At 37.6% G+C, this 14,483-nt stretch overlaps 1 protein-coding gene across 1 annotated transcript in view; it reads left to right on the top strand.

The window, feature by feature from the left end:
* LOC107741707 (protein diaphanous homolog 3-like) overlaps positions 1-14,483 on the top strand; it is a gene marked incomplete at its 5' end in the record, with an annotated part of 277,834 nt that overhangs the window by 67,221 nt on the left and 196,130 nt on the right. The window contains 7 exons of the mRNA XM_016554479.1: positions 142-216; positions 790-859; positions 5,132-5,268; positions 6,035-6,140; positions 10,282-10,392; positions 11,474-11,592; positions 12,034-12,150. Of these exons, the coding sequence (XP_016409965.1) occupies positions 142-216; positions 790-859; positions 5,132-5,268; positions 6,035-6,140; positions 10,282-10,392; positions 11,474-11,592; positions 12,034-12,150 (735 nt within the window). The remainder of the gene's footprint in view (positions 1-141; positions 217-789; positions 860-5,131; positions 5,269-6,034; positions 6,141-10,281; positions 10,393-11,473; positions 11,593-12,033; positions 12,151-14,483) is intronic.

Here is a 14,483-nt window from a genome sequence, read left to right as displayed (position 1 = left end):
TGAACACAAAAAAACATATTTTGAAGAATGCTGGTAACCAAACAGTTGATGGGAGCAATTGACTTCCATAGTATTATTATTATTATTTTTTGCACATTATCAGAATTACACTAACATGTTCTTTTTTTTTTTTTTTCTCAGCTGGGTGCAGAGTTTTGGCCATGAGGGTCTGGGTCTCCTGTTGGACACGCTGGAGAAGCTCCTCCTCAAAAAACAGTAAAACAAATTCTATTACCCATATTTCTTAATCAAAGGCATCCTGCTAGGTTTCAAACTATTTGTGTTCTACCTCAGCATGTGTCCTGAGGTCATAACAGTTTAACTAAAATCTTTGACTCGGTTTTTGTCTTCTAGTAACCCACTGAGCTCTGCTTGCTTTTCACTCATTCTTGATTTTTGTGTTTGTTTGTGTGTGTGTGTGTGTGTGTGAGAGAGAGAGAGAGTGACCTGTATTTTTGCATTTGCAGCATTGTGCCATTAGGAGGCAGAGCAGAACAACAGATGAGTTTCAACACTTAGTAAAACACACAAAGAACAGAGTATATCTGCTTTTATCTTTATTTTTATTATTTACATCTGTCAGAGTACACAGTATTGTAAATATGAATATAAAACAAATATAATGTCTATATATCTGGATAATTATCATGCAGATGATTTAATACTTTATATTTTCATGTATGTCTGTTCTTTTCCTCCTCCCTTTTCAATCATTCTTGATTTTTGTGTGTGTTTGTTTGTGTGTGTGTGTGTGTGTGTGTGTGTGTGTGTGTGTGTGTGTGTTTCCAGCCAAGAAAAAGTGGATAAGAAGAGTCAACACAAAGTCATTCAGTGCCTCAAGGCCTTTATGAACAACAAGGTAATAACGTCACCAAGCAGCGGGTTCACTTTATAACTACCTTCCACTTGAGATAACCTCATCTCATATTGGACAATTATCAGTTTTCAAAGGCCACATGCAAACTGCACCTAAATATGGTTGTGATGACTCTTTTAAATGCGAGATCCACAGTCTTCAATCCCATTGATGTTTGTTGCAACACTGCTCAATTGCATAAAATTAAAATTACATTTGCTGCTGTGAAAATGTTTTTTATTCGCTTCCATATTTTCACCACCCCCTCAAATTTCTTTTTTTTTATAGCAATAGTTTTATATTTGTTAAAATAATTTTACAATTATTATGTTTACAAAAATATTAAAATAGAAACGAATTGGAAATTATACAGCTATAACGTAACACAACCCCTTAAATTCATTATGCTGAAAAACAAGTCGTTTTTGCTATTTTGACAAAACCTCATTTATGTCTATCAGCTAGATAACATTATTTTAGTGACCAATCAGCAGAATTTGTACCAAAAATGCAGAATACTTTACAGATAACCAATCGTTTATGTTTGCAAGACATGATGTAAAAGATAAAGAAATGCAAGAATTTTAGTGATGATATAGCACTGCAATGGAAAGCCCAAAACTTTGCAGTTTGCATGTGGCCAAATAAGAAGTCATTTACTTTAAATTTTACTGCTTATGTTCTTTTTGTCTTAGTAGAATAAATAATGTGGGCTGTCAATGTATTTCAAACCATTTGCTATTCTTAAGCTTCAGATGATTGTTGTTCTAATGTGCCTTCACCTTTTATCAACCGTGAATCTATTTTAGGGTTTTTATGTTGAGAATATTTTAAAAACCTTATACAGTATATAGTTTTTTTAATTGCTCTTTTATACCATTTCAACTTGTTACTCACCATGAAAATAGCCAAGGAAGATGGCAGCCCACCTAAATCACCAACCAGCCAACCATCACATTAAATCAAATGTTACAAGTGACAGAGAAAATGTGGAATAAAGTAACGAAAACATGGTGTAAAAATGGTGTATTTATCTGCTGTGGATGTATTTCATGAGTTTCAGATGTACTTTTTTTGAAGTAGAAATCTCATCATTACCCTAAAGCACCAGCTTCAAACAAGACTCATTTCAGTCGCTGTGGCGTCTCAGCCGACCCCTTCATCAGCTGCCGTGTTACATCTCCGCTAACTCACCGCGCTCCCGCTCCTCCCCGCTGGACACACGTACCTGCGGCCACTTTCAAATGGTCAGGAGCGATAAGAGGAGAGCTTCAGATGAAGGGGGCTGCAGACAGCCACCACTCTGAACTCGGGAGGGGGTTACGCCGCACGGCCGAGGTGGAGAGGTCTGAGGGGGCTTTTGATGATTTGCACACTCCTGTTAGAGAGATGTGTTAGAAGTGGATCTCCAGTGGTGTCTCTGATGTTGTTGATAGCCCGGGGTTTGATGAGTTACCCCCGCCTCGTGCAAACATGCATATGAGCATGGTAGAGATAGAGATCTGTGGGGTTTTGATCCATGTTCATTCACTGGGTATGTGGCAGATGTTAGACAGACATGTTGTCAGGTGTCAGCATATCCCATGGTGTTTGAGTGAAGCTGAACTAATCTTATCTGAGAAGCTGTTAGCAGTCATCTATCAGCCTCGCTAACAGGTCTGATTCTTTGTTGGAATGGCGTTCATCAATGGTATTTTCTAAAGTAAGCATTGGCATTGTGGTACATTGCTATTTGAGATTTGAAAAAAATTAAGTAAATATTGATCTTACTTAATTTATAATCATCACAATTAAAAGAACCAAAGACTTAAACTACTTCAGTCTGTGTGCATTGAATTTATTTAATACACGAGTTTCACAATTTGAGCTGAATTACTGAAATAAATGAACTTTTCCACGACATTCTAATTTATTGAGATGCACCTGTATATTTGATTGTGCTAAAGTTAAACTATTGCAAGTGTACTTTAGGTACACTTTAAAAATCATGCTTTTAAAGACTGATATTATTCAAAGATCATTCAATCCTCATCAATACTGATATTAAAACACATTTTAGGCTTAATTTTAAGAAATGTGCATTGTGCACAAGTAGTAAAATAAGTTTAATTATGTTTTTTTTAATATCAGTAAGTTTCAAGCGATATGTCAGTAAATGTGTTGATAGATTTGAGTTATACTTAGTATGAAATAAATATATTTTAAATGTATTACTTTTTTACTAGGGTCACTTTTGACAATTTTTAGTGCATCCTTACTGGGGGAAAAAGAAAACCGAGAGCCTGACAGGGCACTACAAACACTCAGAACATATTTGCAGCCGCATAGCAAAGCTTTGGCAACCACCCAAAATGGTTGTGAGATTGGTAAATTTTTTAACAACAAATGTAAAAATCTAGTCATTATCTACAGTATGTAATTCGTTTTCTTTTCCTCAGGAGCTTCACAAGTTGACTTCATTTTTTTTCTATGACTGTATTCAATTGTCACGTCATTGACTCTAATTGACATGCCATTTGTTTAAAATGGAAACAAAGCAATTAAGCGCATCAGTGCATTTTTCAGTTGGAAATCTGTCATGGTCACCCACTGAGGAAATATAAATGGGTTGAGGCCATTGTTGTTTTCCCGAGGCCTGTTTCTGTAGGATCAAAGGAAAAAAAAAAAAAACACTCTGCATCTATTTCTGTGTAGTCATTCTGGGAATTAATTTGCTGGAGATCCCAGTTGTGTTTTCTGCGAGTTTCAAAATCTACTACTCGCACCCCCCAGCCCTGAAGGTCAGGTGTAATCCCAAGCACCCGACAGTTGCCACAAGCCTTATTTACCCAGAGGCCTGTCACAGCTCCAGACCTCTCACTTCAGCCCCACAGCATCATGGGACGCATTCCGCCCATGTTGCCTGCCAGCCAGGTGCTCCCATCCAGCTGTCACCAACTCCCGCGGAATGAAGACAGAAAATGGCTCAAATATGTTTACATCCATTACTGCGCATAAACACTGTGATAACGCGCTATCTCCCCTGTGCCTCTGAGGCGGGAAGGATGTTTTCATACCTAAGTTTGCATAAAAAAGAAAAACTGCAGAAACATCTGTTCTGAATGACAACAAGGCTGAGATATGGCAGTTGGAGCCATTAATTGGCATGAGTTATGAAGCAATTAACACAACTTGGTGAATTTGCTGTCCTAAAGCTTTTTAGTCAGAAATTAATTGACTCAGGATGATTCATGTCTTGAAAATTGCTAAACTTGAGTCACAAGTTATTTTGTGCTGTTGCAAGATGGCGACAGATTTGGGTCTTCCAAATTTAGTCACATGATGACCCATATTTTGTTAATTTCTAAATAATCAGATCATGTACATTCAGAATTAGGATTTTAACCATTACACTCACACACACTCACAGTCAACTTTTAGTGAACCATTTCATGCCAAGTGAATCTATTACATGTAAAGATTGACAGAGTAGAGAGAGATAGTCTTTTAAGTTACATCACAGTGTTTTGAATTAATGAGAAATTCGTCCTGTGGTGTTGGCGCTGCGGTCGTCATTAACCGAACCCCCCTGTGTTCAGACGTGGATATTCTCCCCTCTTTGACTCCTCGCTTCTCTCTCAGGTCTCGATCTGCTCTTGTCGTTTTAGACCCCCAAGGCTTTTCTGTCCTGTGTCTGTGTTCTTCATTCACCTTTATGCTTGCCATTTCTTTCTTTCTTTTTTTCACCCTCCCTCTCTCTTTCACGCTACTATTATCATATCCCTGATCGCAGTTTTGTCATTACTTCAAGGACAGAGCAACAGGCAGCTACGTCGTGTCCTTCTTTGGTTCCTCCACTTTTTAAAAGAGTCACCTCTAATTTAAACTAAAACTCTTTTCCATAGTTACTGCTTTGTATTTAATGTATCCATCAGTATTTCCAATCCCTTGGAACGTATTTATAATAATGTACCCTTTAGATTAATGCTTGATTTGCTTGATTTTATTAAATAACATGTATTATAAGTAATAACTATTTTATTGTTGAATATTGTTGTGTAGTGTATTTTTTGTGGTTTTGTTTTTTGTTTGCATTTTTGTGCAAGAATAAGTCATTTAATTCTTGTTTTTTTTTGTTTTGCTTCTTTAAGTGCATTCATTCTGTTCAAATTAGATTGACTGAATTGATCTTTTGCTGAGACAGTGTAGTTTTAGCAGTGGTTCAGTGCCACCGTGGAATAGCATTGCATCACTGGGCAATGTCTTACATAAGTTTTTTTTTCTGTCTGTCTGCAGTATGGACTGGAGCGGATCCTTGGAGAGGAGAAGAGTCTGGCACTGTTGGCCCAAGCCATTGACCCTGGTCAGCCGGCCATGATGACAGATGTGGTCAAACTGCTCTCTGCAATCTGCATTGTGGGAGAAGAAAATACGTAAGCCTCCCTTCTCACTTTTTCTAGCCCAGGGTGGTAGGCAAGTTCGGTCCTAGAGAGCCGCAGTCCTGCAGAAACTCTGCAGGACTGCGGCTCTCTAGGACCGAACTTGCCTACCCCTGTTCTAGCCTTTCAGTTGAAATCAATTTGGTTATGATGTAATTATTGTTCTTTCTTATTTCAGCCTGATTTCATTATTTAAGCCCCCTCAATTATATACTTTCTGTTGGAGTTTTATGCCCCTATTGTGATTTTTAACATCAACATTGTCAAATAGGGTATCAGATATGCATTTCATATATTTTTAAGCGTCCAAATGCTTTTTGGGCCACCGCATCATAATTCTGCCATTTTCTCTGATGCAAATTTAAATAATTATTTAATGTAATTTCTTCTTTTACTGTGTTGTATTAGTTACTATTTGCTTCAGCTCTCCTCCTGCGAACACAGTTTGTTGCGATAGCATAGTTTTGTAACATTTTAGCTGATTTTTTTTCCTCCTTTGCGTTATTATTTTTTTGTTTGGTCTTTTTGCATTCAGGATATAAGCACATCATTCATTTAGTTCAGATGCATAAAACATTTATCATGACTACTTAATCTCTCTTTTAAATATCAGCTTTATGTAAGCACTGAAAATGTGCAATTGACAGGTGCACTCAAAGCATCCTCCATACCAGAGAGAAGTGCAATCCCAGCATAACCCTCAGTGAAAAAATGTAAAACCAAATCAAATCCGTGACTTTTACTTATTTCCTGCATGAAGTTTGGAGAAGGTCCTTGAGGCCATCACCACAGCAACTGAGGGAAGAGGGGTGGCCCGCTTTAACCCTATCGTTCAAGGTCTTAGTGTGCGCTCCGTCCAATTACAGGTAAGCGTTCACTGCTCCTCATCTGCCTTCTTGTTCACTTGTCTTCTGCTGATACAGCTCTACCAATGACCTCGTGACCTCAATACATAACCCTCAGTGAAAAAATGTAAAACCAAATCAAATCCGTGACTTTTACTTATTTCCTGCATGAAGTTTGGAGAAGGTCCTTGAGGCCATCACCACAGCAACTGAGGGAAGAGGGGTGGCCCGCTTTAACCCTATCGTTCAAGGTCTTAGTGTGCGCTCCGTCCAATTACAGGTAAGCGTTCACTGCTCCTCATCTGCCTTCTTGTTCACTTGAACTTGAGTTGCTGATACAGCTCTACCAATGACCTCGTGACCTCAATACACACTCAGTTACATATACATATTTATACCTATGATAGCTGCAATAGAAAAAAAAAACATGGGAATAGATAGTGCCACTGGTGCCACTCTCTAAAGAAAATATGTGAAAATTTTATTTTATTTTATCTTATTTTATTTTATTTTTTCCAAGCAATGGCTACATCTTAAAAAAATGCACAAATATCTGTTCAAAATCCCTAGTGGTCTATTAATGGGCTCTTCTGTAATAAAGTAACATTACCCATTTTCACATTGCTGTTTGCACTATTGTGACAGACTGGTGTTGTGTGTATTGCTCAGATGGGGAAATACATTTGCTTTACATACTATTCCATTTTGAAAGTTTCCCTCAGAGATTTGAGGGCCGGTAAATGGTCATGCTGAGATGAAGCACCAGCAATTTGCTTGATAGTGACTTCAATATAACGATGAAGTCACAGGCTCTGAATCACCTCTGAAACACAATTTACACTTTAAAATCCCCCAGCGACTGTGTATAGAGGCCGTCATGAAAATGATAAGAAAACAAATGAGCATATCTGCTTGTTAACGACCAGTCCTTTATATAAGAACACATTTCAAAAGCTTATGCAAGTAGATGCCTAATGCTCCTTTAAGCCGTACGATGCTTATGCAGGCATGACATTCGTTTATTTAAATGAAACATTATAAAACTAACTTAATTTCCTGTCCCTTTCTGACAAGTCAACATGACCTTTTGTTTAGCCAGCATGCTCAGGGGCTCAGGACACTTGTAAAGCACAGAGATTAGTGCTGCCAGTTACAGCTCTTCATTTGCATTGTAAAGCATAAACTGGCATTAGTCAAACATCCCTGATGAGATTTATCATAATCATTCCAGAAATTATTAATAATTTGATTAGGGGTATTTAGCCCTGTGCCCGCAAATAAGACGGAAGTGCACCATGAGTCAGGGTCTGTAAACCACAAATCTTGTAATGGACAGTTTACTCCAACAATAGAAAATTTACATCAACTTCATTTGATATTCTACATTCATAAGCCTTGATTGACTCTAATAACAAAATAGATCATAACTAAATCAAAGCACTAAAATATATAATTGATCATTTAATAATTAAAGGGGTATCTATCTATCTATCTGTCTATCTATCTGAAACATTATATGGAAAGGATATTGATTGAATTAAGTGATGCAATTGAATTGTTTTTTCCATGAATATGGCCATTGCTGCTGATGTGGTGTTAAATCGTAAATAAATAAATCTGTGTCTGTCTGTCTATTGTTTTATAATTTGACTAACTGTTGGCCTATGTTACTTTCTGTCTCTCTGTTAAACTAATATTAATTTTGTAAAAAAAAAAAAATGTATACAAGGACCATACAGGCAGCCTGTATGTCTGGCTCTGGGCTCTCTTGTTGCAGCATATGTGCATGCATTCAAGTGAGGCCTGCATGCTAATACTCGTGACCTGCCCAGCTCCTCTGCAGAGTGCAGGCCCTACAGAACGACATGCGCTGGTTCGCCTGCGTTAACTGAGTGGCTTCATTGTTGAGACTGATCAAAGTAGCCGTGTTTTAGTTTAATTGGTAGCAGAGGGAGGTGAAAGAGAGGCACTGAGCTTTCCCTTCAAACATGCATAGAGAGAACTTTCACATGCTTTCTCATATCCAGCATTCAGGATAAACCTCTAACTCAGCAGTTAATGTTGCAGCTAAAATTATATTATTTTGATGTAATGACAGAATTGAATGCTTTACTGTGACCTGCAGAGTGCAAAATATGTAGTAGTTCTGCGGCTCTTATGGTTCGCATGGATTTGTGCACAAATAATTCCTCTTCCAGTCCAAAATAGTGTTGAATAGTTGATACGAAGCAATTGAACACTCTACAATAGCAGGTCACACAGGAAACAGCCCCTTATTGGCCAGCTTTTCTCCATTAGACTGGAATTGATGAAATGAGAGGAGAAAAATAACCAAAAAACATCCAAGGCATGCTGTTTAATATCCATGAAGGCCAACTGGTGTGTTTAGAGGCCTCTAGTAATGTTTTATTGATTGACTGGTTATTGTTCCTGTTTGCTAATAGTCAGCTGTGATCTCTTTTAACTGTATGAATCATTTATCAAAGGCTGTTATAACTGGGAACAGTTTGGAGTTTTCTTTAGGGTTTCTCTTTCTCTCTCCACTCTTCTGTTCTTGCTGGAGATATTTAGGGGCTGTATCTTCAAATAGATGCTCTTAGAGCACACACCCAGACTGCATAAAGTTCAGTTTGTTTATGTAAGAGTGAGAGGTAGGGAGCGCGGTCGACAGTAGACTGCACTGGAGAGGGTTATTTTTAAAGAATTTTTCAAGAGAGCTTGAGGATACCAAGTATTTTCGTTTTGCATGTGTCTGTGTGCTCATCCATGGGAGTTAGTAAATGATTCAGCATGTTTTTTTATCACTTCATAATTTGTGTTTTCATGTCTATGTCTAGTGGATATTTCTTTTAGCTCTGTATTGCTCTGAGCTAATGGAGAGTGAGTGATTCTCACAGGAATATATTTTCTCTTTCTCTCCTCATCCTGTCCACTCACCACTCCCGCCTCTTGCCAGGCATGTGAAGTAAGCAGATTAAGAAAACGGTACGGTTATTAATGGCAGATATGCTTTCCTTTTCCCTCATGAAAGCTGTCAGCAAGTCTCTTACAGGCTCAACTTTGCTGAGATTCCTCCCGCAGTTCAACCGCTGAGCCACACAAATATGAATAATACAATGTCATCGTCTCTTAAATCAAAGGGTTTTGCCTGTGAAAGACTTCTGCTAATTTTTTCTTGATTTTTGCTGTGTGAAAATATCATAAATATACTGCCCATCATTACTGACTAAATATTTATTTAGTATCATAATCTTGTGTTTTGAGCTTTGAGTTTAGGATTATAAACATTGACTACAATTATTTGGCAATTTGAGTAAAAACATAGAATTTTCAATTAATCAACTGGTGGTTTTTATGAACCAGTTCTTTATAGTAAGTCAGAATCATACAGCAATCATATGAGCCTGTCCATTTAGTGCATCATTCAAAGGACACATGAACTCAGGAGTTACAGTTTAAATAGCTGACGAATCCATTGATTGAACTAAATCAATTGTGTAACATCTTGATTTTTATTGATGTTTATTATTGTCTTTTGTTTGAGCTCAGTGAGAGTCATAAACCATAGTGATGCTCTTCAACAGGTCCAAACTGCAGTCTCATATACATTCCCTTGAAAACAAGCTTCAGTGAGACATTCAAAGCCATGAACTTTTACTTTCAAATTAAGCTTTGTAAACTAGTGAAAAAAAATCTTCAAGGCTAATTGAAGATTACTGACATCAATTACTGATCATTCCTGTCATGCAAAGCTGAATTTTCAACATCATTACTACAGTCTTCAGTGTCAAATAATCCTTCAGAAATCATCCTAATATGCTGATTTGTTGCTCCAAAACATTTCTTCTAATTATCAATGTTAACAGTTGTGTTGCTTAATAATATTATTATTGTGGAAACCGTACTTTGGTAGTGGATTTATGTATAAGGGACCTTGTATATTTTGGTACTGGTTGCCATTACTTTTACATTATTTATTATTTTTAAAATAACTTTTTTTTTTACTTAAATGGTTCTTCGACAAATTCGGTTTAATCAATCCTAATACAAATATTCCATTTAGTATTTCAACACGGTTACATATAATTCAAATGCATACCCTCAGACCTGCATATGTATATACACACACATACTCTTACTGAATGTTATCTTCTTCCTTTAGGTGGCTTGCATGCAGCTCATCAATGCCCTCGTAACGTCTCCTGATGAGTTGGACTTCAGGCTGCACATCCGAAATGAATTTATGCGCTGCGGCCTGCGAGAGATCCTGCCGGTAAGTGGCTCGACCACTGCCTGTGTATTAATATTTAAATGAGTTGTCCACTTGAGTGAAATATTGTAAAATGGGTCTGCGAATAATTTATGAGGCCTGAAGGAGAGGTCGCTCTGCTGAATCAATACCTACAGCCAGGATTGGATTGGTTTCTTTCTCTCGGTCTGTCTCCTCTTGGCATTCTGAATGTGGTTATGTTCCATCAACAAACGACTGAAAACTGCCTGAACAAAACAGGAGAAGTGTGTGAAATGAAAGCCAGGGAGTGTGGAAGTGAGATAGATTAATGCCTCACGCATGTCTTATTTATTATTCAAAACAGAAGCTACCTCAGAAACAGGACTTGGGAATACAAAGAGACGGAATCAAAGCGAAATTATTATTTTCTCTTTCTAAATACACATTTTTGAAAATGGTGTTTTGTCACTGTTTCTCTTTTCTCTCTCATAAAGTGCCCAATATTCCACAAATTTGTCTTATTTTCCCCTCAAAGTCTACTTGAAATGTTAGTCATGCTTTCTTGCAACAGAAGCAGTTGTATATAATTTTTCCCTCAAGTTGTTTTTCTAGCTGCTTTTTTAGAATAACACCTGCTGTTTTTACTACTATATCTGTATGATTTCTATATGCAGTTAACCTCTGTTCTAAAAATAAATAAAAAATTCTCCCACCAGCTTTCTGAATACTGACTAGATGTTTGTGGAAATGTGTTAATGTGCTTGTGAATCTGACATCAGAATTGTTGTTTTTTTTACAGCTTAGGCCAAGTGTATAAGAAAAGTAAAACATTTGCAGTTTATTGATTTCTGTTGTGTTGGTGCACACTGTACACAGCTAATTCCAGACTATATTAATCAATTATGAAGTCCGTCACACCTCATTCTTGTAGTGTGCGCTTGCCTTTAGTGTCCAGCAATAGTTTGGGTGGACTAACAGGGAACTTTGAGTTGTATGTCTACGTCCAGTAGTACATCAAAGCCTTTATTTCAAAAGACCAAGGAATATCATGTTTTCTGTGGCATGGTCCATTTAATCTGCTCTTTTCTTCTCTTTGTTTCCCCTTGCCCTTCACGATGTGTAGACCCTGGACACTGTAAAAAATGATGCTCTGGATATCCAGCTGAAGGTCTTTGAGGAGCACAAGGAGGAGGACATGATTGAGTTCTCCCATCGCCTGGAGGACATCAGAAGTGAACTAGAATATCCTTCTGACGCTGAGATGCATGCAATTTCATTTGATACTCTGTCCACACTTAAACGCTCCTCAGAAAACTCTTCCTCCCCTGTGTCGTCTTCTCTTTCTTTGTCCTATTCATTCTTTGATCCTTAGAGGACCTCCAACAATAAAATGTTGGCCATATGCAAACTGTATTAATATCTTCAGAAACCATGCACTGACTGCATTGATGTTGTTTTCTTAGATTTAATCATAACCATAAATCATCCTGAATCGTTTGCTTTCATTAGCAGTGTTTTACAAGTCTCATGTTGTGATGAGGCTAGTCAGTAGTTCTTTGCTCTGTCTTTGTGTCTGCACTGCATGTATTAAGAGAGTGTATGCTCTTTTCTTCTGTATGTTTCCATCTGTTGCTTTTATTTTGGCAGTTGCAGCGCTTGATTGTTCCTTAACAAAGTGCGTACTGATATCGGAGATGTCTTTAATGTGTTATACTGCTCTGTGAAGGACACAAGCGCCGAGAGCAATTTTCTTTCCATTCTACAGCACCTGCTGCTGGTCAGGAATGACTATTTCACACGGTGAGGGTTATTTTATTTTTTTGTTTTAAAGTTGACTGAATAGTGAATGAAAAGCGCCCAACAAGTGGCCATGTAATGTAGACAGAGTGTGGCTACTTTCATGTTAAACATTTTACTTATTTACTACGCCTTTCCCATGCTTCTGTTTCTTTCATTCTGTTGGTTTTGCATTTATTGTTGCTAATTTACGCATTTTAAAATGATATTAAATAATGAGTAGGTGTGTTTGAACTTTTAAATGGTATTGTGTGCACAAGGACCTTCCATAAACCTAAGGAAAAAGAAAATGTCTTTCAAAACCTATTCGGGCCCTTACAAGTCACATCACATTCATCTTGTATTCATGAATTTTTATAAAAGTGCCGCCTCTCCTCCCTTTCAAACCTAGTCTGAGGTTTTTATTAATTTCTGACTAATTAGTGCTAGTGATGCAACGGCATATATCTCCCGGCGTTAAGGTCTCGCTAATGACTCAGTGTGTTGTGTGTTGGAGAACAGCTTTTGAAGCTCTTTAGCCGGTGAGCTGTATTGTGTGAAGAATAACAGCTTTGACAGAAGAGAGAAGTGCAAAGGGAAACAGAGGTGTAAAGATAGAGACCATCTGCTGAGCACCGGTACAGAAAAGAAGCGCCCATTCTGCTTAAGAGAGATATCTATCTCTATATCTTCCACTATATCTTCTGTATATCTTTCGCTTTATTGATTGTTTATTCGCTCTATTGAGTTCGTTCACTCTGTCGTTCCCTCTACCGATTGTTTAATCGTTCTGTCGCTCTATCAATCACTCTATTGAACGTCCGATTATTCTATTGATCTTTTGTTCACTCTAACGATTGTCGTTCACTCTATCAATCATTTTATGTCTGTCTGTCCTTCGTTATATCAGTCTTTCATATATTTTGCCATAATTCAGGTAGGTTTGTATTTGTCAACATGAACAAAGTTTTTAAAATTGTAGTTTATTATATAGATATCCGGAGGGAAGTCTTGGCGAAAAATGTTTATCTCCTATGCTGCAGTTAATCCTGAAAATATAAGTATCCCAAAGCGTTCTTTACTTGTTTCTAAACTGACCAAATAAATTCTGCTCTGACCAAATAATAATAACTTTGTTTTGTCTCCTCCTCAAGTCCTGCTGGTAAATTGGTCAGTTGTTATTAAATGGTCCCAGTAAGCTCTTCTCACCATATAAACATTTCTTTCTAAACTCTGTCCATGAACGCCATTTATTCTACATGGGCAGTCCACATGCCCTGCTGGTCTCTTCCCCCCAAACCATCCAATGGCAGTGTCCGACAAAGAGAATAAACCTGCTTTCATCTTCCTCTCATCACACATGCCCACATTACTCTTCCCCTTCCCTATATACTCTCTCTCTCTCTCTCTCTCGCTCTCTCTCTTTTCATCTGTGGCGTCTGCTCAAAAAGAGTTTTCATGTCTTTGAGCTCACAGCTGGGGGTGTGTTAAACCTGGTCTTGATCAAAAGGCAAGCTCCTAATATGTAGAATACAGGATATATTACTCAGTTTTTAAAAACCTCTGCAGATAGGCAGTATATACCTACAACATTAATATACACATTCACATGCCAATTGGTGTGCTATTCAGGTCAAGGAGTGATCGTTTAGCTCTTTCGTTATGGAAATGATTATGCCATGACCGCATGACTGCATACACTTATGCTTTATTATAAGTGTATGCAGTCTATTATATAGACTGTTATTATTATTTGTTTTCTATTTTCTTTTTATGGTCAGTTATTCCATAAAGGGATTTTTTCTTTAGTTTTATGTGTCCTTAAAGGGGTCATATGATGCGATTTCAAGTTTTCCTTTCTCTTTGGAGTGTTACAAGTTGATTGTGCATAGATAAGATCCCTGAAGTTGCAAATACTAAAGTCTCAAAACCAAAGAGATATTCTTTATCAAAGTTAAGACTCTGCCACGCCCCCCTAAAACAGCTTGTTCTAACACGCCCCCACATATCTACCTCACTATGTGGAAATATTTGCATAATGCGGCCCAAATGTGCACGCAAAGAAAGAAGGCGTGGTTTCAGTAACCGCAGTTAGTGTTGAAGCAGCCATGTCAGAGAGACGCTGTGTGTTTCTAGGCGAAAGCAAAAGCACTTTATTTGGCCTTCCGAAAGTAGATGCATTTAGGAATCTTTAAGATCACTTACAACAGAACAGCAACACATTTTATGGACGACCGTTTCGTGAACCTAGGAGAGGAGGTAATTCTGACTTTGCTATGACAATCTGGCACTTCTGAATCAGCTACTGTAAGTATGTTTTGTTATTAGTTTAAGTATTTGCAATTGACTGTTCAAAT

Source organism: Sinocyclocheilus rhinocerous, unplaced genomic scaffold (genome assembly GCF_001515625.1).
Source record: "Sinocyclocheilus rhinocerous isolate Xijiao unplaced genomic scaffold, SAMN03320098_v1.1 scaffold796, whole genome shotgun sequence".
Taxonomy (NCBI): Eukaryota; Metazoa; Chordata; class Actinopteri; order Cypriniformes; family Cyprinidae; genus Sinocyclocheilus; species Sinocyclocheilus rhinocerous.
This window is presented reverse-complemented; position numbering and strand designations above follow the sequence as displayed.